Genomic DNA, 27,935 nt, shown 5'->3' with positions numbered 1-27,935 from the left:
TGGTAATGCCGGTTTTGGATGGTGAACCGGAGGTATTTCCTGTGGGATGGATGGAGTGGTATGTGAAAATAAGCATCCTTGAGGTCCAAGGTTGCGAGGAAGTCTCCCTGGTTTAACAATGGAAGAACCTGCTGCAGTGTTAACATGGGGAAGTGTTCTGAAAGAATGTACTGGTTCAGGGGGCGTAGGTCCAGAATCGGTCTGAGTGAGCCGTCCTTCTTTGGGATTAAGAAGTACAGGGAATAAACCACTGTGCCTTCTTCCTCCACTGGCACGAGCTCGATTGCGCCTTTTTGCAGCATCACAAGAACCTCTTGCTGCAATAAGTGCAAGTGCTCTGCTGACATAGGACGTTGTCTTGGGGGTATGTTTGGTGGAGTGGATGTCAGCTCCAAACAATAGCCGAACTGGATAAGTTTCCTGACCCACCTGTCTGTGGTGATGGACTTCCAGACCGGCAGGAACTGTTGGAGTCTCCCCCCGACAGGTGTTGGATGGTCGGGGGGCAGTGACAGGGAGTCACTGTTTGTTTGTGGCAGAGGAACGGGAACTGTTGTTGCCTCTGCCTCTACCCTTGGCACTGTTTCCTCTATATCCACCTCTGCCCTGCTTGGTGTACGAGGATTGTGCACCACTTTTATTGAATGGCGTCTGCTGCGACATGTGTCCTCTGTTAACACCTCGACTGCCTGAGCGACGAAAAGTGTTCCCTCTAAATTGCTGTGACTGGAGAGCACCCATGGATTTGGCAGTCTCAGTATCTTTTTTGATCTTTTCCAGGGTGGTGTCCACCTCTGGACCAAATAACCTGTCTGGGTTAACCGGCTGGTTGAGGATAGTAGCCTGTATTTCTGGCTTGAACCCTGAGATGCGGAGCCATGCCTGACGCCTCAACATCACACTAGTATTGATTGCTCTCGCTGCCGTGTCCGCAACGTCCAGCGCACACTTTATAGTAGCGTTGGAGATGAGCTTTCCCTCCTGGATAAGCATTTCAGCTCCCTCTTTAAACTGGTCTGGAAGGTGTTGCAACAGCTGCTCTAGGGTGTCATAGTGTGCCCTATCGTATCTGGCCAACAGTGCCTGCGTGTTTGAGATGCGCCAGATGTTGGCCGCTTGAGCTGCTACTCTCTTCCCCGATGCCTCCAGCACTTTTGACTCTTTGTCTGGGGGAGGAGCTTCACCCGTGGTTTGGGAGTTTGCCCTCTTGCGGGCATTAGAGACCACCAAAGAGTCCAGAGGCAACTGGCCCCTAATGTGGGTTGGGTCGCCAGGTGCCGGTCTGTATTTTTTCTCTATCCTAGGGTTGACAACCCTTGATCTCGTGGGTTCCTTGAAAATGTCTGCTGCATGCTTAAGGACCCCTTTGAGCATCGGAAGAGTCTTGACAGTTTTTTCAGCAGTGGAGAAAGTGTCAAAAAGGAAGTCAACCTCCACAGGGTCAGCATGCATCTCCACTTTATGGTTTGTAGCTGCCCTTTCAATTAAGGCATTAAATGCCGCAGAATCTTCAGTGGGAGACATTTTAACGTTATAAATCTGAGGGTCATGGACTGTTTGCTGGTCCTGATCACCTGTGTCCATCCATGAGTTTTGTTGCTCATCAGGCTCGGTGTGCGCAGGAAAGTTGTACTCCTCATCCTGCTCCCCTTCACCTCCATCAGAGTAAGTGGGTGAAGGTGTTGCACTCCTCCTAGGCCGTGGAAGAATCTGTTCAACCAGTACTGGTGTGTCTGGCGCGGGCTTTTTGCGCTTTAGAGGAATTGTAAATGACTGCAGAGGCTGTGATGTTATTTTCCTCTTGTAAAGCGTGAACTTCCCGGTGTCGGCATCGATGAAATGCTCCGACCCTTCTTCCAATAAAGGTTGTCGATGACTCAAACTCCCACCTGGGCGAGTTGGCTTCGACCCTTCTGAGTCTTTGGGCACCGACCGTGGTGCGAAGGCCTTCGGTGCCACCTTAGGCGGTAACGTGTAGAGGATCGGCATGGAAGTCTTCTTCGGCGGGTCGCACGGCTTCGGTGCGGAAGGCGTTTTCGGTTCCGATGCTGAAGCCTTCTCCCTAATCCGCTTGAGGGAGTCCGAGAACTGCTTCGTAAAGGAAGCGGACGGTTTCGTCGACCCGGCCGACGACCCTGGGCCGCCCCCAGGGGAAGACCCGAGCGTCGACGACTGTTGTTTGTCTGTTTGAGGCGCAGGAGGATCCGTGACCGGTGCGCTTCGATCTCTGGCCACGGCCGCAGACGTCGACGGCTTCGGGACGGCAGCCTTGACTCTTGGCGTCGTGATCCCAGACTTCGGCTCGGCGCCCTTGGGTGACTTCGTCTCGACGGGCCCTTTGCTCTTCGGCTCGACAGACTCGCCTGATGTAGGCTCGACAGCCTTCTTGGGCACGCCCGCCTTGCTTGACACCGACTCGACGGCCTTCTTCGAGCTCGGCTCCTTGACCACCTTTGGCACCTTTGCCTGGTCGACAGCCTTCTTCGGCTTCGAGGCCTCCGACGACGACGGCGTCGATGTTGGAGCAGACGGTTTCGTTTTTGATGGCGCCTCGGCCATCTTTGTTTTCGCCGACACCGATGGTTTCAGTTTCGGTTTCGATTTTGGTAATGGCGGCTCCGCTGAGGTGTCTGCAGCCGGGCCGGAAGGCGGGGCCGTGGATTTTGGTGTAAGGTCTTGGGTAAGGCCGTGTGGCGATCCCGCGACCTGAGCCTTTGTAAGAGTACGAACGGGGCATAGCTCATCCTCCGAGCTATCTTCCATGGCCCCATATGCTTCGTCGTCGTCCCCTACCCCCTCGACGACTTCCTCCAGGTCTTGGCCTTCGACGTCCGCTTTGTAGTCGGACTCGACGTCCACCGCCGGAGGTGAAATCTGCAGTTGAAGTTCTTGGTCGTCTGCTTCCGCGTCGTCGAATATGTCCACCGGTGCTAGAGCCGATCACTGGGCCTCGATGCGCGACACGCGCCGCATCTTGATCATTTTCTTCGATCGAAATCTGGAACAGGCCGTACAGTCGGCCTCGTTGAGGTCCGGAGACAGGCACTTGTTGCACACAGGATGGACGTCAATGTGTGGGTACTTCGAACCACACACGGGACACTTCTTGAACGGGCTCCGTTCCTTGTCGTCTCGTCGAGGGTCTTGCTGCGTTGACTGGGCCTCGATCACCTAAGAGTCACTCGACTCCCTGGAAATCCAACTCGACGAGTTGGAGTACAGTCGGGACCGAACGCAAACAATACCGACGGTTCAGAGAAGGCCTTTTGGCCTTAAGAAAAGTCTATAACGATTCCGAACAGGAGTTGTCGAAATCACATCCGAACCCAATGGCGGAAAAAAACAATCTGGGGATGGAGTCGATGACCATGCGCACTGTAGTCCAGTGGAGGAGCCACCTATCTCGTGATACTTCGAAGACTCTTCCAGGACAACAATGTGCAATCATCCGGACCCAACACTAGGCGGCGATCTATGCTATAGATATGAATTCAGCAGCCCACATGCCTCGAACACTCTACTCTTCTTTTCACTGGTAACCAGTGAAGACTGATCAGGTGAGGAGTTATGTGGTGCCGCACTGGCAAGTTACGCACAAGCCTTGCTGCTGCATTCTGAACAGTCTGCAGTCTTCTTAGTAAGTACTCCGGAAGTCCCAAATACAGACTGTTCGCGTAATCAAGTTTGGAAGTGACCAATGCGTGCACCACGGTCTTCCTGCACTCCATTGGAAGATAGTGGAGAAAGCTCCGAAGAGCCTTCATCACTCCAAAAATATTTCCGCGAAACATGGGCAATTTGCACTTTGAGTAGACAATTCTGTGTCCCAAATTTCTGGCAGAGATAATTGGAAGAGGTGGGGGGTTTAGCTCACCCGGCCACCAAAGCTCTGACCGTGGGGTAGTAGATTGATTAAAGAAGAGAACCTCCATCTTTTCTGTGTTCAATCGCAAGCAGTTCTCTGTCATCCATGAGGAGCTATTCAGTAGACATTTCTTGAAATTAACAAAGGCCGTCTCACTATTGTCTTTAAAGGAAAATACTAATTGTGTGTCGTCCGTATATGAGACGACTTTCACCCCAAATTTCTCAATTACTGCTTCCAAAGGAATGAGGTACACATTAAAAAGAGTTTGTCTCAAGGCTGAGCCCTGTGGAACAGCACACTTTAGAGGGCTAGCAGTAGAAGTATAGAGTTGGAGAACTACTTGCTGCGTGCGACCCTCTAAGAAAGATCGAAATCAGGCCCAGACCGTGCCTGACACCCCAAGATCCTTAAGTCTGTTCAAAAGGATCCTGTGCGACACAGTGTCAAAAGCTGCGGACAAGTCCAGCAGCACCAGCATCGCACACCTTCCTTGATCAACGGTTTCCCGGATAGTCTCTGTCACTTCCAGCAAAGCCGTTTCAGTACTATACCCGGACCTAAAGCCAGATTGAGAGTCGTGGAGAAGATGGTTCAATTCTAGAAAGTCCTTAAGTTGTTTCTGTACTTCCTTTTCTAGGATTTTCGCCGGGACAGGAGAAATTTGTCTAACATTTTTGAGCTCCAGAGGATCTGCATTTACCTTTTTTTAAATGGGCTGGACAAATGCATTTTTCCAACGAGAGGGAAAGCCCCCTGTTGCCAGCGATGCGTTCCAAATTTCATGCAATAGCGGGAGAAACCAGGGCGCAAGAAGTTTGAAGAATCTGGCCGGGCATGGATCCATAGGAGAGCCTGATTTTATCCTATTAAGCTCCCCCGCCGACGATTCAAACTTTAAGGGGCGGGACTCTTCCCACATACTAGTCATCGACAGTGTCTGAGATGGAAGATCTAGTGGTCCCGGAAGTGGAAAGGACGAATAAATATCCTGAATTTTTGTCACGAAGAAGGTAGCTAGCATTTCACAACGTTTTTGAGGATGGAATAGTACTTTCCAATGCTACCGGTTTCATAAAGCCTCCAATGCTACCGGTTTCATAAAACCCTGAACAATATTGAAAATTTCTTTCGCTGATTTGTTTGAGGAGCTAATCTGATTGGCAAAGAAGGTTCTAATGGACTTTCGCTTTAAAGCATGACATTTTTAGCGCTATTTTGTAAATATACTGGTCTGCCGGCTCATAGTGTTTACGCCAAGCATGCTCCAACCTTTTGCACAGACTTTTCTCCACCCGGAGCTCGTCCGTAAACGAAGGCGCGGAGGGTTTATTACGGGTGAACTTCCTGTTTTTCATTGGGGCTTAAATATCCAGTGCCTAGGTAACACACTGGTTAAAAATCAGTGCATCATGGCTGGGGTCTCCAGTAAGTACAGGGGAGGTAGACTGTAATAAGAGGCCCATTGAATCAATGGAGACCCTACTCCAGCTCCTCCTGACTTCCTGGGCAGTACGTGCCAAGTCCTTGCGGTAAGGCCCACAGATGCTGAAAGGAATCAAACAATGATCCGACCAAGTTATAGGGAGAGGATCCTCTACCTGTACTGTTTGATCATTAGTAAAGAGTAAATCTAGCATATGACCTGCCATGTGTGTAAGTGCAGTTACCTTTTGTAACAGATTTAATCCTTTTAGGGAATCTTCCAACTGCACCGCTAAGGAGCAATTGGAGACATCCATATGAACACTGAAGTCTCCAAGAACTGTCAGGTTGGTATATTTCAATGATAAAGCAGCAATGATGTCAAAGTTTCAATAACTGGGCTCCAGGCGCATTAGGAGGTCTGCAGACCAATAATCCTGCCATAGGAGAAGCTTTGGCGGGTCTGACACAATAAGACATAGCCTCAATTTGCCCCAAGTTCTCAACTCTCTTAAATGTAATCTCCCAGTCATCTCTTATAATAATTGCAAGGCCCCCACCAACCATATTTTCAGCCTGATTTACTGTAGAGATCCTGAAGCCTGCTGGAGTAGCCAATGATCTACCAGGGTTAGAACTATCTCGCAGCCAGGTTTCGGTTAGGAACATAATGTCCCAGGCATTCGTCTTTAGATTAGGTCAAATATCATCTGCATGTTTTGGCAGTGATCTACAGTTGATAAGGCATGCCTTAATGGCATTCTCTAAGGGGTCCGTGTGCAACCTATATGAATGAACTCCTTGCCTGTTTTTACCTTTCCTGGCCTCGTCCAACCTGAAGTTACAAGTCCAGCATTGGTACTCACAGAAACTGCCTTCCTTATATCCGTCTGATCCTAGGACAACAGATGATGTTCTGAATGGAAGCATCTAGTGGCTTGATGATGTTGTGCGTGCAATAAATGACGAATCGTTTCCATTTTGCTGCATAGCATGCCCTTGTTGTAGGGCATCTGGCCTCTTTGATAATGTTCATACAGTCTTGCGGGAGATTAAGGTAGCCAAACTCTAAGATTTCAGGAGCCAGATCGCAAGGTTGAGTTGATTGGGATCTGGGTGTCTTATCTCTCCATGGTTCTGAGTAAGAAGTTTGGGTGAGAGATGTAGCTTTTGATGAGGTACTACTGATAGTTCCAATAGAGTTTTGAACCATGGTTGTCTTGCCCATGTTGGAGCAACTAAGATCATTGTGAGGGAGTGTTGTTTGAGTTTCTTCCCCACTACGGGAATGAGTGGGAGAGGCAGAAAAGCGTAAGCAAATTTGTCTGACCAATTCATCTATAGCGCATTGCCTTTGGACAATGGGTGTGGATACCTGGACGCGAAGTTTGGGCATTTTGCGTTTAGGTGTGTGGCAAACAGATCTATTTCTGGGTGTCCCCACATGCGAAAGAATGTAAGGACTTGAGGATGAAATTCCCATTCGTGGATCTGTTGTGCTTGACGGCTGAGCAGATCTACTAATGATTATGTACCCCCTGGTAGATGTTCTGCCAGGAGGTATATTTTTTGCAGAATGGCCCATCTCCATATGCTTTGAGCTAGGTGTGATAGCTGTAGGGCGTGTGTCCTCCCCCTTGCTTTTGTATGTAATACATAGCTGTCATGTTGTTTGTACGAATCAGGACAGCTTTGCCTAGAAGGTGCAGTTGAAAAGATTTCAATGCTAGGAAGATTGCTAACAATTCCAGGTAGTTGATGTGAAATTGTTTTTGTTGGGGGTCCAGATACCTTGAATGGTATGGGTTTGGAGATCAGCTCGGCAGCCGGTGAGCCATACATCTGTTGTTAGCACTATCTGTGGGACTGGCTCGAGGAACGACCGCCTTTTGGAAAGATTCTGGTGTTCCACAATTGCGATGGGTGCGGTCGTCCACCAACACCAGATCTGTTTGTTGACCTTGAGCCCGGTTCTACTGATGTTCTAGGCACACTTGTAGTAGACGCATTTGTAGTCTTGCATGAGGAACGAGAAAGATGCAAGAGCCCATCATCCCTATTAGTTGCATGAACCCTTGTGCTGGTAGTGAGCTTTGTGGCTGAAATCTTTGAGCTAGTGTTTGTATAGCTGTTATCCTGACTTGGTTGGGATATGCTAGGGCTGTTGAAGTATTTAGTGTAGCTCCTAGATTGTATTTTGGACGGTTGGAGATGGGATTTGTCCAGATTTACTGTGAATCCCAGACTGCGAAGTAGTTGTATTGTACTGAGTGTGCGTTGAACACAGCTGTTGTGAGATTTTGCTTTTATTAGCCAGTCGTCCAAATAAGGGAAGACATGAATTTGCCGTCTTCTCAAATGGGCTGCAATCGCTCTTTCTGAGGTTGAACCTCCTCAATTTCTCTGTCATCAGAAGTGTCATGTTGTTGTGATGGGAAAACAGTATCCGTCACAGGGGTCGCCGTAGGAGAAGTCTCAGACCTACGTGGTGGAGAAGCCAGTGGTCAAGGTGCAGGTGGTGGCAGCAGCAGAGGTGGAAGAGCAGTTGATGAAGGAAAATGAGCGAGGTATTCATGTAGCATGTCTTGTGGATCTTGAACCAAAGCCAGAGGAAGGTGGACCATGGGCTCACCAACAGGCTCCATGCATTGTATTTTGCATGAGGAGGGTGATATTCCTGCTGATAGTAACTTTCATAGTCATCCTCCTCATCGTACTGATACTTAACATGAAGCGGAGAGGGACTGTAAGCAGGACCAAACATTCCATCATCAGATTTCTCCCAAAATGTTGAAGGTGGTAAAGGTGAGACCACTGCAGGATTCTAGAAAAATGCTTAGTCTACGGAGTCGTTGACGAGAAAGTCGTAGATGGGTATACAGGTGTTAGTTGCAAGGACAATGGTCACTTATGACTAGGCGTGGGTTACAGCATTATCAGTTTTGTCGACGGCAGCGGTGTCTGTGTTTCAAAGAGGACATCATAGGAGCAGACGAACAAATCGTAGCGTTGCTGAGGATGTCGACGAGGTAGTCGTAGTCATCATCCGAGTCATCGTCGACGAGGAAGTCGTCAGCAGAGTTGGAGCCATCGCTGGAAGAATCGTTGGCGGGGCCGTCGTCGATAGCGCAGTCTTATCAGTCATCAACGATGTTTTAGATGACGAGGTAGGTGAAATGCGTTCAGATGCGTTCGATTGACTTTTCAGTCTCTTAAGCCAAATCAATAATCTACCCTCTCCGTCTTTAAGGGTTTTGGTTGAAAAAGTCCTACAAATCTTGCAGTCTTTTACCTTATGTTGAGGGTAGAGACAGAAGATATAGTTCTTATGGGGGATCTTCAGTTTGCAGCCTCTTCTTACCGCATGTTCCACAAGACGTGAAGAGACCTTTCTTTGAAGAACCCGACATTTTGAGTAGAACTCTGGAAAATTGAAGACAAAAATGACTAGAGCTTAGGAAGACTCCCTTTCACACGACGTGCGGTAGAAAACCTTAGGAACCTAGGCTCTCCTGGTAGTGTTCTACTGGGTGTTGTCACCTGATTGGCTACTACTTTAGTTTGGTTCTTTGTACAAAAGAAAATAGATAGGCTATTGCAGTGGCTGTTCATTGTATTGTAGCCTATGGTTGTGTTAACTACTGCTGTTAGAAGTATACCGTGGGACTCCCACCGTGACGACGGGGATGATTTAAGCATGTGAATATATGAAGGCTCCAATACTAGAGAAATAAAGATTGCACACCTAATGGCTATTCTTGTGGGTAGACTTCTGACAGTACTTGTGGCAAAATCTAAAGGGCACATGCTCCATGCTCTTCTCTCATTATCTGATCGCCCGGTCGATGAAAAGTCCCCTAAAGCACAAGTTACTACTTGTGTAACGATATATCAGTAAGAGACATTAGTTAGTGATAGATTCCTTACCTTAGAATATCCCCAGGCGTCAGACTGGATCCGGAAATTTTTGCGTAGCAATACCCCTGCGCGTCGGTAGGCGTCGTCTGCGGCTCCGCGACCGTCGTCGGCGTCGATAGCGCCGGAATGACGTCGTCGGAGTACTTAGACGCCGTCCATGCGCGCTGACGTCAGTTCTGATGCACAGCTTTTCCGCGCCAGATACGCAGAGCCATGATAGAACCAACACTGGTGCCAAGAAACTAGGGCCCTGAAAGGGGATGACCTTAACCCTAGATATCGGTTCGCAGAACGGGGAGGATGGGTGGGTCGGTAAGGAATCTATCACTAACTAATGTCTCTTACAGATATATCGTTACACAAGTAGTAACTTGTGGATCTGAAAGAGACATGTTAGTGATAGATTCCTTACCTTAGAATAGATACCCCAGCAATACCAACCCTGGTGGTGGGTCTGCGAACCAATATTCACACCAGAAAGTCCTGGAGGACGGAACGGCCAAAGAAGCCATCCCTCCGGACTTGACTGTCCAGGCAGTAGTGTCGTGCGAACGTGTGCAGCGAGGCCCACATAGCTGCCTGGCAAATGTCCTGTAAGGGCACTCCCCGGCCCAGGGCAGTTGTAGTTGCCGTGGCCCGAGTGGAATGAGCCCTCAATCCAACAGGGGGCTCCTTCTTAGCCATGGAGTAACATGCCTGGATACACAAGATGATCCACCGGGAGATGGTCCGCTTGTGAACCGCCTTCCCCTTCCTTAGCACCCACGTAGCCAACAAAGAGTTGGTCATCCACCCGGAACTGGCGTGTGCGATCCAAATAGAATGAGATCGCACGTTTTGGGTCCAGACGGTGGAGCCGCTCTTCCTCTTTAGAGGGAGGCGGAAAGAAGGTTGGCAAGGTGATGGACTGCCCAATGTGGAAGGCTGAGACAACCTTGGGCAGGAAAGATGCTCTCGTACGTAACACAACCTTGTCCGGATGGACAGAAAGGAAAGGTGGGGTACAAGAAAGGGCCTGGAGCTCACTCACTCTCCTGGCAGAGGTGATGGCAACCAGGAAAGCAGTCTTTAGAGTCAGAAGACGAAGAGGACAGTTGTGAAGTGGCTCAAAGGGAGCGCACATCAGGAAGGTAAGAACAAGGTTCAAGTCCCACTGGGGCATCACGAAGGAACAGGAGGGAACATGTGCGTGATGCCCTTAAGAAATCGATTTACAATAGGGGACTTGAACAAAGAAGGCTGATCAGGTAGCCTTAAGAAGGCAGAAAGGGCAGAAAGGTAGCCCTTGACAGTGCCCAGAGCAGAGCCCTGCTGGGCAAGAGAAAGAAGGAAGAGGAGAACCTAAGAAAGGGGGGCAGAGAGTGGATCCACAGCCTTTGCTGTGCACCATGCCACAAATCTGTTCCACCTGCAGGCGTATACCGACTTTGTGGAGGGACGCCTGGCTGCCAGAATGACATTACAGACTTCGGGAGGCAAGTCAAATGGCCTCAACTGTCGCCGCTCAATCTCCAAGCTTGTAGGTGGAGACTGGACAGGTTCGGGTGGAGAACCGTCCCCTGCTGCTGCGACAGAAGGTCCTCCCGAAGGGGCAGACGAATCGGGGGATCTACTGACATGCTGAGTAGCTCGGGATACCAGTATCTTCGTGCCCAGTCCGGAGCCACAAGGATAACCTGGGCCCGGTTGCGCCTGATCTTTTTCAGCACTCTGGGCAGAAGTGGTATAGGCGGAAAGGCGTACAACAGACCGCAACTCCACTCGCGACGAAAAGCGTCTCCGAGCGAGTGCCGCCTTGGAAATTCCAACGCGCAGGACTGATGACATTGCGCGTTCTCTTCGGTGGTGAATAGATCTAACCAAGGCTCTCCCCATTGCTGAAAGAGGCCTTGCGCCACGTCCGAGTTCAGACGCCATTCGTGATCCATCATGCACCGACGGCTGAGTTCGTCCGCCCTGGCATTCAGAGAACCTGCCAGGTGTTGAACTACCAGGGACACACCCTGACTTTCCAGCCACTGCCAGAGGCGCAGAGCCTCCTGGCATAGGGTCCACGACCCCACCCCGCCCTGTTTGTTGCAGTACCACATGGCGGTGGTGTTGTCCGTGAACACCTGCACTACACTCCCCCGGACAGAGGGGAGGAATGCCTTCAGCGCTAGACGAATCGCCCGTAACTCCAACAGGTTGATGTGGAGCCGGGCCTCCGCTGGAGACCAGAGTCCTCTGATCTCCGCCTCTCCCATGTGGCCACCCCAGCCCTGGAGGGACTCGTCCGTCACAACTACGTGCTCCGGGTGGGGTAGGGAGAGGGACCTGCCACTGACCCAATCGCGGTCCGTGAGCCACCACTGCAACTGCCTTGCAGTGCCCTCCGAGATCAAGACGTGATCGGACAAGTTGCCCTGATGCTGGGCCCACTGAAACTTCAGGTCCCACTGCAGAGCCCGCATCCGCCACCAGGCGTGACGCACCAGTAGGATGCAGGAGGCCATCAGCCCCAGAAGCCGCAGCGTCAACTTGACCGAGACTCGGGATAAAGGCTGAAAGATGGGAATCAGAGCCTGAATATCCCGAACCCGCTGTTCGGGAGGGTAAACCCGAAACTGCGCCGAGTCTAGAACCGCTCCGATGAAGAGGAGCTTCTGAGAGGGACACAGGTGCGACTTCGGCACATTGATGGAGAACCCCAGCAAATGCAGGAGGTCGGCCGTAGTCTGGAGGTGGCTGACGACTGATTGGGGCGAGCCCGCCTTCAACAACCAGTCGTCGAGGTAGGGTAAGACTGACACCCCTAACCTGCGCAGATGAGCTGCGACCACCGCCATCACCTTCGTGAACACCCGTGGGGCACTGGTAAGGCCAAAGGGGAGCACGGTAAACTGAAAGTGCTCGTGGCCTACCGTGAACCGCAGGTAACGCCGGTGGGCCGGCAGGACGGGGATGTGAAAATAAGCGTCCTGCAAGTACAACGCTACCATCCAGTCTCCGGGGTCCAGGGCAGCTAAGACCTGAGCCAAAGTCAGCATCTTGAACTTCTCTTGACGGAGGAAACCGTTGACGTTCCGTAGGTCCAAGATCGGGCGCAGGCCCCCCTTGCCCTTCTTGGGCACCAGAAAGTAGTGGGAGTAACATCCACACCCTACTTCTGGCCCAGGAACGCGCTCGATGGCACCCTTGGCCAAGAGGGCCGTGACTTCCTCTTGCAGAAGTTGCAAGTGATCCCCCGACACGCGGTGGAATTGCGGTGGCATGGCTGGAGGGGTCGCCTCGAAGGGGAGGGAGTAGCCCCTTCGGACGATTTGCAGCACCCACTTGTCCGATGTGACAGTGCGCCAGTGGAAGTGGTGATGGCGAACCCTGCCTCCCACAGGCGTCACATGGGCCTGAAAGCTCGGACTAGGAAGGTTTGGAGGCAGGTGCTGCGGAGGGAGGTGTGGACTGGCCTCGCCGCTGACCCCGACCGCCGCCGCCACGGCGGTTTCCACGGCCGCCACCGCGCTGCTGGGTATTCTGCGGAGCGTGGCTGGCAGCACGTGTGCGGACGCCCCTTCCGTGGCCACGAAAGGAGCGAAAGGCACCCGATTGCTGGCGCGTGGTCGAGAGGCCTAAGGACTTGGCCGTAGCCCTGGAGTCCTTAAAGCGCTCCAGCGCATGGTCTGCCTTGTCGCCAAAAAGGCGACGGCCATCGAACGGCATATCTAGGAGGGTGGCCTGGACATCGGCCGAGAAATTGGCGGACCTCAACCAGGCGTGGCGTCGAACCGCCACCGTCGTTGCCATCGCCCTGCCCAGTGAGTCCGTGGTATCCAGTCCACACCGGATAGAGTATCGTGCCGCATCTCGACCCTCCACAAGGGCTTGGGCGAGTTTAGCCCGGACCTCCTCCGGGCATTGTGGCAGCACGTCCGTGACCGTGTTCCACAGAGTGTGGGTGTAGCGGCCCAAGAGACACGCGGTGTTGACAGACCGCAGTCCCAAACTCAGGGACGAGAACACTTTCTTTCCAAACTGTTCGTATCTCTTGGATTCCCGATCGGGCGGGGCCGTCGGGAATGCGGTCTGGGAAGTGGAGGCCTGGATAACCAGGCTCTCGGGGGTGAGGTGGGTGGACAAAAAGCAAGGGTCGCCCGGGCCGGGCGGTAGCGTCTGGCCACGTTCCTATCCACAGGCGGACCTGTGGCGGGCTTGGACCAAGTGCCCACAAGAACGTCACATAGGGCTTCATTAAACGGCAGCAGAGGCTCACTGGAGCTTGCCTGCGGTTTAAGAACCTCAGTGAGGAGGTTAGTCCTCACGGCCGCGACGGGGAGCTCCAGGCCCAAGGCCTTGGCTGTCCTCATCAACACTACGCTGTAAGCTGCCCCCTCCTCCGTAGCCACGGTGGGAGGGGAGACAAATCCAGTGTCTGGCGAGGTGTCAATACCACTGGCCTCCCCAAGCTCATATGTCCAGTCCTCCTGTGACTGGCAATCTTGTGCCAGAGGGTCCTCAGACCCCTCCCAATCACCTCCGGCATCAGTCTCCTGTAATCCAGGGTCAACAGACTGGGCCTCCTCATGGAAATAGAAATCTCCAAAGGCCGTCGGAAGCGGCGCCCAACGGCGCCGTTCCGGCGCCAGAGTCGGACCGAAGGGAAGACTGGGGACGGCGTCCTAAATGGGCGCCGGGGGCGACACCCTCGGGGCCGGCGCCGGTGAGGTCGTGAGGTCGACCGGCGACGACCCGGATCCGGAAGCGAATCCTGTGAGGTCCTGCGGCGCCGGGACCGAAGTCGCCGGCGGCGCCGGGGCCGAAGCACCCGACGGCGTCGGGGTCGGAGCGCCCGACCCGCTAGGGCCTCCAGCCGGGACCGCTGGGCCCGGAGGCGCCGCGGGGCCCGGCCGAGGAGGGAGGGACTTCATGGCCATGAGGTACCGCGCGACCTCCTCCGGCGTCGCGCCGTGCCCAGGGACCCGAAGGTGTGGGGCAGGCGGCGATGCTTGCGACTCTCGCGGAGCCGCGTGGACGGTGTCGCCCGAACCCCCGGCCGCATCGTGCGAGCGTAGGGGTGAGTCGGAGGAGCTATGATGACGCTCGGACCTCTCATGCCTCTTACCTGAGGACTTGGATCCCGACGACCGATGTCCACTCCCGGAGCTGCGAGGACTCCGACCCCGCGACCGGTCCCTCGACCTCCCGTGGGACCGGGTCCTGGAATGGCGCGGGGCCGACTGCCGGAGCTCGAGCCGCTTGCGGGACCGCTCCCGCCTAGCCTTCGACGTCAGGGCCCGGCAGTCGGAGCAGGTGCGGTCGTCGTGGTCGAGGCCTAAGCACTTCAGACACCGGCGATGGGGGTCCGTGACCGACATCAGTCGGTCGCACTTCGAACAGGGCTTGAACCCGGGCATCGCTACCGGCACCGATAGAGTCGAAGACTCAAGAAAGAAATGATCAAAAAAGATCAAAAAGTTTAGTCAAAAAATGACTAAGGGTAGAGCTTCTCCGGATCTGCGCTAGCTGGCGCGGAAAAAAGAAGAACTGACGTCAGCGCGCATGGGCGTCGTCTAAGTACTCTGACGACGTCATTCCGGCGCTATCGACGACGGACGCGGAGCCGCAGACGACGCCTACCGACGCGCAGGGTATTGCTACGCAAAAATTTCCGGATCCAGTCTGACGCCTGGGGATATTCTAAGGTAAGGAATCTATCACTAACGTGTCTCTTTCAGATCGTTTGGTTTTCTCCAGTGCTTTTGAATTCCATTGTAGTTTGTTAACAACATATTAATTTCTATTACAAGTCCACGTTTTCCTTTGACATCATGCTGAATTGTTTTTTCCCTGCTTCCACAACAGAGAGCTTGATGGTGTTTACAGGCCTAAAGGCGAAAAAACAGAACCTGAAGATGGCAACTACGCGCAGTGGCTTTCAGGGCATACGCTTGACATTACTGGAGGAGGGAGATAGCACAAAATAGTGGTTGACAGATGACCACACAAAAAAAATACAATTCCGGACATACCACTAGATGGCAGAATAATGCACAACATGTGAAATCAGAAAGGATTCCTACTGCAAAATTCATGTTATGGGCCATTACTGCTTGGAATGCTGCAGGAGGTTGCTGGGAGGCCATGCCCACACCTCTTTAGAAAATGTAGCAGGCCTGATGTGTCCAGACCCAGAATGATCAGGTATGGAGTTTTCAAACTAGGTACGTTTGGGCTCAGAGACTCATAATTGCCACTTGTGGTACTTCACCAAGAGTTATCACTCTGAGGTAAATAAACCAACTCTAAATGAGGGCCCATGTAATGAGAGGGATGCCTATTAGTGTAATTAAATAGCCCTTTTAAGCGATCCTAAAGGTGCATTAATCAGCTTTCAATAAATTATCTCAAAGGATCTTTGCTGAGGCGAAAGGCAGTGAGCACACCCTCTAAAACATCTACTCTTAGCTATACTGCAGTTAACTGGGACACAGTTGGGACATTAAAAGAGACTGGCAGATTATAATTATAACTGCAAACAACAACAGTGGTGAATTTCAATACAAAGCCTAGGATTGAGTGAACCATGCCTGTAAGAAATCCATCAATGTATAAACACAACTATGTACAAAAAACAAAACATAAAAAACCCACACAGCTCCGGGTAAGTAAACAAATGGCACGATCAGAACTTATTAGAAAGAGTCTGGTGTGACTTTGGCACGTTGATAGTGAACCCAAAAATATCTGGAGGTTTGCTGTCATCTGGAGGTGAAGCCAAAGATGTAAGGAGGTTTGATCTCATCTGGAGGTAGTCTACATCTGACTGTGATGAGCCTGTCTTCCACAGTCAATCATCAAGCTATGAGAAAAGTTGAATTTCAGATATCCAAAGATGTGCTGCGTCACTGCCATCATGTTTGCGGACAGCCAAGAGACTTTGGTGAAGCTGAACGGGAGCACAGCAAATTCGAAATTCTCTTGACCCACCTTGAATCACATAGTGTCTGTGTGACTGTAGGAAGGGTACATGAAAGTAGGCATCCCGCAGGTCCAAAGCCACCATCCAGTTACCTGGATCCAGGGCAGACAGAGCTGGGCTAGCGGGAGTATCTTGAATGTTTCCTTCCACAAGAAGGCGTTTAGAGGGCAGTGATCTTAGATCGGGTGAAAACGTCTATCCTTCTTCACACAAGGAAAGAGATGGAGTAACAGTCCTTATTTTCAATGCCAGGACACTCTCTAAGACTCCTTTGGTCAAAGCAGCCTGCACTTCTTGGCACAAGATGGACAGGTGCTCCCCTCAAAGAAGCTCTGATGTGGGCAGGAGGAACGGTGGATCTAAAAGGAAAGGCAGGGAATAAGCTTGTTAAACAAGCTGACAGACCCACTTGCTGGATGTTATCTTTTGCCACCTTTGGAGCAAATATCTGATCTTGCCTCCCAAAGGGTTTTCATGTGCCACGGAGGATAAACTAAAGCAGCTTGGAAGATCATGTCGCAGGGACCGGTGACTGGAAGGTGAGTTGACCCTGATGGCCTGAGTGTTGTCTGCTTGATCCCTGCCCCCAACCTCAAAAGGACTGGGGTTGCAGCTGCAGGGGCAGTGGGCCTTGGTATAGCTGGTTAGATAATTATCAGGAGTAGCCAGGGAAGGGATGGAACTGTTTAAGGTACTACTTCCCAGGGGTGGGAAGGCCCAAGGAACATGCAGCGGTCCAGCTTTCTGTAAAGTTTTCCAATGCTGAATCAGCCCTCTCAATACTGAAATCCACAGGTGAGATCCATCGAACTGCATGTCACAACGAGGCTTGCACTTCACCTGAGAAGACCATGGAACTCATCCATGTTTGTTATCAAATACCCTGCTAGTGTCAACTGCTCTCCTCAAACAGTCAGTAGTGTTCAGACAAGACTGGAGGATATATTCTGAAGCATCTAGCCCATCCTGGATGATCTGAGTCAGGTTGGCCCAAAATTAATCAGGGACTGCTGACAAGATCTTGCCACCAGAGGTGGCTCCGTTGCTAAGGCGGGAGTGCCGCCCACTGCTCTATGAGTAGTGGACAAAGGAAAAATAAAACAATAATAACACTATATTATTTAATTGTATTTTTCCTTAGTGAGGCAGATTTAAAGGGCGGGGCTGGGGTGTTGTCACAGCCAGCTTGGGAGGAGTGGTTAGAGCACTTAAGTGTGCATTACAGTTTGGCTGGCTGTCTTGGGCCGGCCAAATAGTCATGCATACTTTGCATGTTCTCCACCGGGCTGTAATGCAGTCTGGGTGGAGAACATGCACAGGCTCATAGTTCCCATCTGAGTGCCGTACCACGGTGCTCAGAACAATCAGGATGCTGCTGTCATCGTTGACTGGGTGTGAGTGTTTGGTTGATTCAGATGCTCCGTCCATCACCACCCCCTTTTGTACCACTGTCATCGTGATAGCAAAACCAAAGGGGATGATGGACTGAGTGTTGAACATTGCAAGTACTCACCCCCAATCAACTGATCTGGGTTTAATCAATCATCATTCTTTAGCTCACTCCGCCACCCCAGTTCAGACATGGCCATATGCAAATCAGTCTGACCCTGTGCCTCATGGGAACAGCCGTGATTAGCTATGGGGAACCTGTGTGTGCTTCCTGCTTCTATCAGTAACAGGAGAGGATGGAGGCGATTTGGCGGCCGGTAGCAAGCTAAGTAACTTTAAAATAATTTTTCTACCCCACCCCACCCGTACTACGCATTGGCAGCTGCCAGTACTTGCCACCCATGGCATGGGTATATCTCCCCAGCAACAACTGATGTTGACTGACCGGAGAACCACAGCCCAGTGCCTGGGGAAGATTCCAAACAACTGGTCTCCTGCAAGTCCATGATTTAATTGTCATCATCAAACTGCTGGGGAAAATAAGGCCCCTTATCCCCAGTGTGATTTCGAAACACTGATTGGCTCAGATTAGAATCTGAACCAAAAAGTTGTTGGAGTGCTGGGGTGCAGCACTGAGGCAAAGGCATGGTTCTATCTGAATCGGATTGAACTGTAGAAATGGGAGTCTTTCTCTTGCGCTGGCACTGATGCCAAAGTGACGGTGTGGATTTCGGTATCTGATTTGAAGATAGCTCCGCTGTCAGTGCGGAACCAGAGGTGGGTTCAGGAAGCACAGGCAGCGGCAACCTGACTGGAGGCCTCCATGGATCCTTGGGCCCTCACTGGCATGTCAAATGGAACACGTAGAGTGTCAAATACAATCGCAACAAGGTCTCTCTAAAGGCCTCAATCTGCTGCAAAGTTGCTACTGCAAAGCAAGAGACTTCGGGTGCATTGAATAAGTTGTGGAATCCGCTCCTGGGAGGGAAACTGCGAGTAAGACTATGAGGCACCCGGACATCCTCACTACGTCTCAGACTGAGAATGGCGGGACAGGGATGAATCCTTTTGGCCTTCTTGTGCTTTCACTTCGACTTTCTAAAAGACTTGGACCATGCTAAGGACCTGCCGTGGGAGTTGGCCAGAGAGCGGAAACGAGTCCACACCCTCAACTTTCCACAGGATTTTCGAGACTTACTTCAGTGTTCTGTGACATAAAACTTCACTTTGCATTCCCAGATCAACTTTGAATTCATAAGGACACACTCCTCGCAGGATCTGGATTTGTGTGCTGAACCCAAACACCAGAGGCACACCTAGTGGCAATCTGTCACAGCCATTTGCTTGTGACAGTTCCTACAAGGCGTAAACCCTGTAGTAACTTGCAGCTCCATCTCTTCTGGGACTAAATGTAGTCAACTTGGAGCCGCACAGCGTCACGGACCAGCATGTGGGAGCATTGATGTTTAGGATCTTTAAGATTCAGGCGGGTGCCGATGGATATTCTACAGGTGAGGAATCTATGGTTAGAGGTATCCATTAAAAAATATAACTCATGGAGGGGGAAGGGCAGAGAATAACCTAAATAAGGCTAAGCTTTTGGAAATTTCCGAACTGTATCCTCAGCTCAGTTGCGCAACTGGAAAGCAAACTTGAAAGGTTGGAGAACGTCCATCAGTGCCTCAATGTAGGATTTACTGGGGATCAAATTGCAATCGATACAAAGACAGGAGTTACTCATGAACCTACTTTGTAAATTTAAGGGTATTTGGAACAAGCCCTGCTTCTAGTCGCTGGGGGTATAGTGCTATTGTCTATGGAGATTTTTATTCATGGAAAAAGTGAAGTTCATACATCTCATCCCTTTTCCAGAAGCTGCTGCATGGAAAATACATAAATCAATATACCGGTGTTGTTTTGTGCTACAGATGTAAGCAGGGTTATAAGGGAAATAATGTTGAATCTACTCCAAGAGGACCAACAAACTAACTAATAGGGGAATATTGACTGATAAACATAATGAAAAAGTCAGTGCGAGATGATGAAGAGCATCAGCCTTGTCTGGTATAATATAGAAAGGTGCAGTTACAGAAATCATACCAATGAACAAAGCCCCAGGAGAAAAAAGGCAAAAAATATTAAAATCATGAGAAAGTCAACGTGTAGCTTCCAAGTGGCAAATGTTGCCATAGATATTTGCAGAAGATCTGAGCTCCTGGTAGTTGATACAATGCCTATCTCTATGTTGTGACAGCACAAATGAAGGGTTTTGATACAAAAAACCAATATAGGTGATTTCAACATGAAACATGATGCAAGTAGTAGCAAACAGGATGATCGATTGATGACTCGAAAAAAAGAGAAAGGTAGTGTCTGGAGCATTTGTGAAGGTGAGAGTCATAAGCCTTTTGGAAAAGATTTGTCTTCAGGGATAGCATGATTATTACAAAAATTGCCTTTCATGTTATTGAGTAAAGGAAGAGATTTCCAGAGAGAGCACTTTTAAACCTGAATAGTTCATCAACAAAATGTTTGAACTCAAAGTCAGCATGGAGTCAGTTTTGGGCATTAGGTTAAGTGTTTGGTAAGATGGCATGCTAGGAGAGGAGCACACTTGTGAGAAAGGATAATCTGGCCATCAACGGCCTTGGTTAGAAAACAGACAATCTTTAAATCAGTCCTACAGAAGAGAAACCAATGTGGGGGCGATGTAATCACAGCAGTTTGAGCCAAAACATTAAGCAAGTTACATAGTACCGCTCTCTTTGGAAAATTCTATTGTCTTAGTGCACATACTTCAATTTATTCAGTTGGAAGAGTCTATGTGGAGATCAGCATGGCGAACACTTAAGCAATCCTGTGGGACAAGTTCAACATGGACTGAATTGGTCAAAAACCTGAAGGTGGTAAAAATGCTTTTCATGTTGTGGACAACTGGACAGGCTACTGGGAGCAGGCGCATGGAAATAGGCCAGTCAAATAGTGGTTAGGAAAGGCCTTAAAAACTGTGAAGCAGGACTACTAGTGGTGTATCTAGTTTTGGTTGCTTAGAAGGCAATTAACAATTTGGCAATAATCAAATTGTTCATTAGACATTAATGAGTAACGAGATCCCATCAGCATACATAAGCAACCCTATGTTAAGGAATTCAAAATATCTTAAAGGAGTATCATAGATGTTGTTGAAGACAGGAGCAAGTGCAGACTTTTGAGGAACACCAATGGTGATGACAATGGAGGTGGACCTCATGTTCACCGGGTGAATCTTCTGGCTAAAAAGAAGGAAAAGCCCAGGACAGTAAACTGATACTACAGCTGGTAATTAGACAGTCAAGGTACAGATTTTATTCAACCGTGTCAAAAGAGGGTGAAAGATCAAAGAGGATCAAACAAGCTTGCTGCTGCTCTAGGTTAGCAATCAGATGGTCTCAAATGTACATGATAGAGATCTCAGTTGCTAAATGGGATTGAAATCCAGATTCAAATCAAAAGGTTCTTCTGTTCTAGGTGAGTATAAAGTCAAGAATTTACCAGACAAGTACTCTGACACAGCAAGGGACGGCAGAAAGTGGTTGTCAAGAGTTTCTAAGTGCATATTAGGCATTTTAAGTAGTGAATCCCTCTTTTAAGGCTAAGCATGTACTGAAAGGCACAAACCACCCAATTAAAATCCAGAAAGGAGGAAGATCTAGAAAGGAGAAGCTCAAGCTTGCCATGAATGCGCTTCGATACCTACCCTTGGCCATCAGAATGGCTAAAAATCATTAGGATGGCCAAATAGGTCCAGAACTATAGCAAACAACTGTCACATAAAGAGGTGAGAAACTGTCTGAGACAGGAGTGCTTCAGGCCAGTCGCAGAAGCCAGTGCTCTAATGAAACTTGAAATTGGCCAAGATGATCATTTAAGGAAATCCTTTGAGGGAAAAAAGGACATGGCAGGTTTGTTTCACACATTTGTCATGTTACTGGGAGACAATGCAATGGGAATAAGACATATTTCAGAATGACAATGCTTTTTCCCTCAAAAAGAAGTACTGATTTCATTGCCATTCATCAAGGTCACCATTCATCAGCTGGACTCTACAAGCTGGGGTTAGTGATTTTTCAGTTTCACAAACACCAATTTTTATTTTTATTTATCTTAACTTTAATCCTAACTGCCTCAATTTAATTCAAAAAAAGACATAAAATGTTTCCATCAGGGAGGAGCTTAGCCGGCAACCATGATGGCCGCTTAAACCCTCGGCTCCGCCGACCCTCTCGCTTTCCTCCCGCATTGCAATCTATCCTGTAATCTATCCTGTATGTGAGCCGAGTTTTCAGGACGGGGAGGAGACTCCGATCCCAATGGTGTGTTCCCCGGCGTGCTTCCAGCGGCGGAGGTGGTGAAATGTCCTCGCTTCTTCCCCGGCTTCTAATGGCGGTGGGACCGGGTCTTTGTACGTGAGGGACGGCCAGCCCCGATCACAACAACGGCGGCCATCGAAGGCTGGGGGAAGTCGGACGGCCGGAGAGGGGTTGCCGCACTGCGCTTCCCGCTGCAGAGATCTCCTCTGTTCCGTGAGTCTGCACGCTTGGAAGGTATTGCTGCTGCGCGGGATACATTGTATCATCACCCCAGCCCGTGGAAGACCCGGACAGTTCTTTCATCTCTCCCTACGCCGTGGTGGGAGCCATTTTGTATGTCGCACACTCGGCACTTGTATTTACTGACCCTGGGCCGCTCTTGAAGGTCCAGGTAATTGCCGGCATTGATCAGCGCTGTGTGTGGTGACGGAATGGAGTCTGCTGTCCCTGCGCCTCTGGCCCGATTGTGCTATGAAGGGCGTCGGCGGGGTGACCGGCTGATCGCGGGGGGTGCTGGCGGTCGGCTTCGAGGGCCATTACATGCCTGTGAGCCCCGGGTGGAGTCGAATGCTGCATCCTTTCTTCCGGGGGCGCCGCTGGTGACCAGCGATATCCTGGGCGCTCTGGGTGCTTTGCGGTGTGCCCTGCACGATAATGCCCGGGACCTGGGGGGCCGGCTGGATGCTATTCTACTGGATGTGCCCTCGACTGGCCGTGCTTGTTCTCGAGTGCGGGGCACTGCGCCACACCCTGTGTCCGATTGCAGTGGACTACCTATCCGGGTGTTTACGGAGGCGTCGGAGGAGCGGGGTCTTGCTACCGCCGCGGTGTTGACCACAATGGTCGTGCAGAGGTCTGGTGTTCGTGGATTTGTGCAGTGGCTGGGGACTCGTCTCCGGACATCATGTCCGGCAACTCCTTTGTGGTATGATGGCGTGACTCCCCGCCCTTTCCTGGAGCTGCTGCTACTGTTCTGGCCAGCCGGCCTCGGGGGATTGCTGCTCTGCGTTGCTTCTCTCTGTCCCGTTCCTGGACGTACAACGTTGGTTTGGACAAACTTTGTTGGACAGCACCCCGTTCTTTTGTGGCCTTCCCGTACGCCTAACTCATCTAAGATGGCGTCTGCACAGCTGGACTTCGTCGACGCACCTGATCGAAGGGGGCAAGGTTGAGGACGTTTCCTTGATTACTGTTGCTTGCACTGCTGGGATTGTGACGGACGGGCGATACATTGACTGGGATGAACGTTGGTATTACATCGGTTCGGGGGTCCGGGGTTGGGCGGCTGAGAATACATATGTTGGTTGTCTTCCTCCTCCATCTTTTCTTCTCTCTTTACCTCTTCTTTAACTATATTTCACATTATATTTTTCCCTACTGTGGGGCAGTTCCGGGGCGACAGGCACGCTGTTAGTGGGTTGGGCCGTACCCATTACAGGGGTGCAGGGTGGTGGGTGTGGGGGGGGTTTGTTATTTTAGTTTGTTTTGTTCTATGGTCCCTATTGCTCTTTTCCGGCTTTGGGAGGGTTCTTTCCTCTTCATGGGGTGGGCTGTTTCTGGGTCTCGCACCTTTTTTCTTCCTGTGTTTTAACAAATCTTTGTTTCCTGTTCTTAGGGGTGGGCTCTCCGGGATTACACTTGGAATTGTTGCTTTTTGTAATGCTGCTTGTTGTCCGGTCTTATTGTTGCGGTGGCTAGCCTATATAGTTGCTGTATTTTTAGCCTAACTTCGATTGTAAATGGGGTACGCCCCTCTTGCTGCGTTTCCTTTGTGTCCCTTTATGTGAGATGTGCAGTCCTTTCCGTTGCAGCCCCCTCGCTTCATCTAAACTTAAAATTGAAAACCTCCTATCCTGTATTGCGCACCCCGTAATCACTTCTGGCGTATTTTGCAAAATCCTGATGGTATGTTGACCTATTGTTCTCCTGCTTTTTTCATCTGTCTTTGCAGCCGGCCTTGATGGTTGTGGGCTTGCGCATGTATCTCCTAATTTTGTCTCAATAAAGGTTTTAAAAAAAAATAAAAAATAAAAAAAAATGTTTCCATCACACACACACAATTTCTTTCTGAGATAATTTTCAAACTGAACATGTGATCTATTTAAACGGGCTCCTGGATCTCATACAAAATGAAACATTAATGTTTATGAATGAAAGGACACTCATGTAAGACAAATATGTTGTTTTTCTTTTCCACGTATTCTCCTTTAATAATGTTCAAATGTACAAATTACTTGAAAATTCAGCTGAAGGAACATTAAGAGTGCATTAGGCACCACACCTGCGCGGATTCCAGTCAGCAGTCAAAACATAGAGACTTATTTCTTATTGCTGTGCCTCTTTTGTCACCCTCTTGCCATGCCTGCTCATTATATCATATATCTTATCATATCATACATGGTGATGGTTCACTCTCCTCAAAATACCAACTTTCATAATTGAATGTACCTGTTATTAAATAGATTTGAAAGGGAATCTGGAGGAGAAAGTGCAGGCTCCACATCTTGGTCACTCAGAGGTGCCGGGTTACCAGGTGCTTCAAGCATCTGCCTAAACCCAACCACATTGTCCAACAAAGACTCAAGGCTGTCATCTTCTTTAGACTGCTCCTAAATAACAGAAACAAACAGAAGTATGAGCATGTGTGAACAGCGTAGAGTATGATATGAAAAGTACTTTTGTGCATAAGGGAAATAAACTGATCTATCAAAACTACTGGAAATCAAATGTTCAATTGAATTTAGTATCCAGGTGAAACACTGGTATTGTTAATTTGTATTCTTTGAAACTGGAATAAGCGTGTAGATCACTTATCTATTCATTAGAAGACACCTGAATTTTAATGCATTAATCCAGGTTTGTTCACTTGATTTGACGATCCGCATATTAGACAGGTATGCCCACATGCATTGAGAATGCATATGTAACGGTGTGAATAAAGCAGCCAAACAGACTGTTAAAAATAACTTTGGCACTCCTAACCCAGAGATGGAGGCCACAGGCTCTCTAAGGCAAGAATGTCAGGTCCAGTCCTGCCGGCTCACGGCCTGGATCGATTCTATGGAGCTCTGTGATGCGTGGAGAATGTGGTCTTGCATATATCCATATCTCAGAAGGCTATGTTGCATATCGATCTCCCAAGTCTTCCGGCTGCTGACATCCTTCTGTTGTCTCAGGTTGATGCCCTACCCCAGGGGATATTGTATCACATCTTACTTTTGTTACAGGTAGGCTACTAGGATGCTACCTTGCGGCCTAAGTAGCGCCTTAAAGCATGGTACTCAATTGACCAAGCTAACTCCGATTACATAGGGTCAGAGATTCAATCCTACTTCGAGGCCAATAAGCATACCATAAAGTCAGTCAGCATTCTTTGGGTGGCCACCAAGCCCACAATTGAGGTTCTAGTAAAGGAAAATATCCAGAGCAGAGAGAAAAAGAAACTAGCACAAATAAACTTAAAGGCCCAAATCTGTACCTTTGAGCATTGGGCACTGCTGGATTCCGTCACTTTGCTTGACTGAATGGACCAAAACGAGATACATTGTGTAAAAAGTTCAGGCAACCCTTACTGGTTTGCAGAGGCAAAAATGAGAACACTAAATGCTCTCTTTTGTGGTAGTGTGGGCGAGCAGTATATACTTATCAGAGGATAGTGCTAAGCATTTGTTCTATTCCCTGAGGCAATAAATGAGACACACTTCTCAAGAATAAATCCAAGACCAATTTAGAAAAAGAAGTCATATTTGAATGTAAATTTTGATATCAAGAACTTCGTTATCAAGTAAGTACTTTTTTAAATATAGAGTTTTACAGGTAAGTAAAATGTTCACTTAAATGCATCTTTACGCAGCAATGCTTTCCTATGGGAAAAAAGGAATAAGTTGCTTATAGTTATTTATGGTCAGTTTTTGGGGTTCTCGTTCTGGACTTAGAGAGCAAAGGTCCAAAGTATCACCAGTAATAACTTGTTACCTGCCCTGGGGCATCAGGGGGAAGAGGTGCTGGTTGGTGGTAGCTTTTCACGCTAAATCGGTGTAAAGAAGGGCGGCCACCTAAAAACAGGCTCCAGAGGGTGACTTGGGGACAAGTAAGGTAGCGCCTAATGGGGAACTTGGGTCACAAGGTACCTGAGTGCAAGGGGGCACAGCCGTTTCGTCTGCACACGGGCAGGGGTGCTCGGGTGCAGAGTAGATAAGTTGGCTGGGCTCTGTGCGTCCAAGGTCCTTGTGGATGTCAGTCTCGAAGGATGAGGGTGCAGAAATCAGAACAGCAAAGCGACTCTGGAAGAGTGTCTCTGCAGTGCCGACATCCCTCGAAGGCTGCTCACGTACCTCGACGGCTTCTCAGTCTCGGTGCTGTTAGAGTCCCGACTGGACTTAAACAGACCTTGGTTTTGCTGCATGGCTGTGAGGCTCTGGTTGGTCCTGGTGTCATCCCACCCGGCAGGGCGTGGGGAGAATAGATATGACTTTCAGGAGCATTTGTACCTCTTCCTGGGGGGCTGCTGCATGGCTGGTGAGGAGCACAACGCAGTAAACCGGACTCTTCTTCTTCGGTGCTTGCAGACTGCAAGGAAGTAGCTCCTCTACTGGGGAGATTGCTGGCAATTTTTGATGGGTTGCCAGTCTACTGGGATTTTTGGTAGTTGCTAAGCTGCAGGACGAGTCACTCAGTCACAATTGTTGAGATTGTTGCGGGCAAACAGGATTTGGCGTCAAAACTCCACATCAAGTCTTCAACTCTCATTCTCTTGTGGCTTTGATTTATCCTCTTCTTCTACATCTGTCAAAAATCTAAATCCTGGCATGAGGGGTGCCCTAAATATTCATTTTGGTGGATTAACGGGAGTGACAGGTAGTAGCCAATGGGCTACTTACCTTTAGGGCAACTGCACACAGTATATGACCACTTCCTGATGGAAGTGAGCATAACACTTACCCAGTGAGCCCAATTCCACCAAATACCAACATGGCGGAATTCTCGTTTTCGTGTTCACATCAAGTAACCCACCTTAGGGGTGGTACTAGCCTGCTAGGGAATACGCCGACTGACTAGCTATATTTCCTACCTGTACTGTGCCAAATGGGCCTCAGGGCAGGGGATGGGATCTCTTGAGTCTGGGGGAAGCCGGGGTTGCATATTAAAAGCAGCATAGGCCTTTGAAGCCTCCTGCCTTGATATGCTGATTACTTTTATTGGCCTTCCTGCTTGGAGGAGGTGACAACACCTCTGGCCGGAGTAGGTACTGTTTCTGGCCTCACAGAGCACAGGCTCTCACCTCCAGGGGGTCAGAAACGAGTCTGTGGTAGCAAGCTGGTCTATACCAGTCAGCCAGCACATGAGAGATTGGTAGGTTTTCAGGAGGCACCTCCAAGGTGCCCCCTGGGTGCATGTATTAATAAATCCATCACAGGAATCAGCGTGGGCTGATTAAAACGAGATGGTTGATACAAAACATCTTTCATTTCAGTGAAGCCTTCATGTAGCTGGGAAACTCGTAATTACCGCTGCCCAGCACATATATTCAAGATGGCTTCCCTGTTCACTGTCAATGTCCAAGAATCAACATGGACATCATAGGGGTATATTTGCTCATGCAAATAAGTCCTCACATGTAATATAATGCACCCTGCCTTAGGGCTGTAAGGCCTGAGTTAGCGAGGACATATTACATGCAGTGCCTGCTGGCATGGCACACAGGAGGTGTACCATGTCGTGTCTTCACAGTTCTCTGCAGCATTCACTCAGCCTGCAATCACAGTTTGCATGAGTGGGCTGAGGGGTCCCTTAGGGAGGCACAATACATGCCACAGCCCTTAGAGACCCTCGTTATTCTCCCTGCTCTAGGTATCAGTCGTTACATTTAATAGGGACTTACAGAAGGTGCTAAAGGTATTGCCAATTGGGGAAACAATAGTATAGTTTTTGGGAAGAGATCTTGCACTAGGGACCTGGATGAAAGGAACCCAGTGCACTTCTGTAAAAAAAAAAAAAGTGGGGGTGACCATGTCAAAAAGGGGCACTTTCCTTC

At 49.6% G+C, this 27,935-nt stretch overlaps 1 protein-coding gene across 2 annotated transcripts in view; it reads right to left on the bottom strand.

Annotated features, from left to right (window-relative positions):
- The window catches only part of VIRMA (vir like m6A methyltransferase associated), a 731,013-nt gene that overhangs the window by 225,721 nt on the left and 477,357 nt on the right, over nt 1–27,935 (bottom strand). For both annotated transcript variants that reach the window (XM_078687022.1, XM_078687023.1), the window contains exon 20: nt 24,350–24,510. In XM_078687022.1, coding sequence (XP_078543148.1) covers nt 24,350–24,510 — 161 coding nt within the window. The remainder of the gene's footprint in view (nt 1–24,349; nt 24,511–27,935) is intronic.

The sequence above is a fragment of the Lissotriton helveticus genome, chromosome 4_1 (genome assembly GCF_964261635.1).
Source record: "Lissotriton helveticus chromosome 4_1, aLisHel1.1, whole genome shotgun sequence".
Taxonomy (NCBI): Eukaryota; Metazoa; Chordata; class Amphibia; order Caudata; family Salamandridae; genus Lissotriton; species Lissotriton helveticus.
Note: the sequence above shows the minus strand (reverse complement) of the source record. Positions and strands in the feature narration are given on the sequence as shown.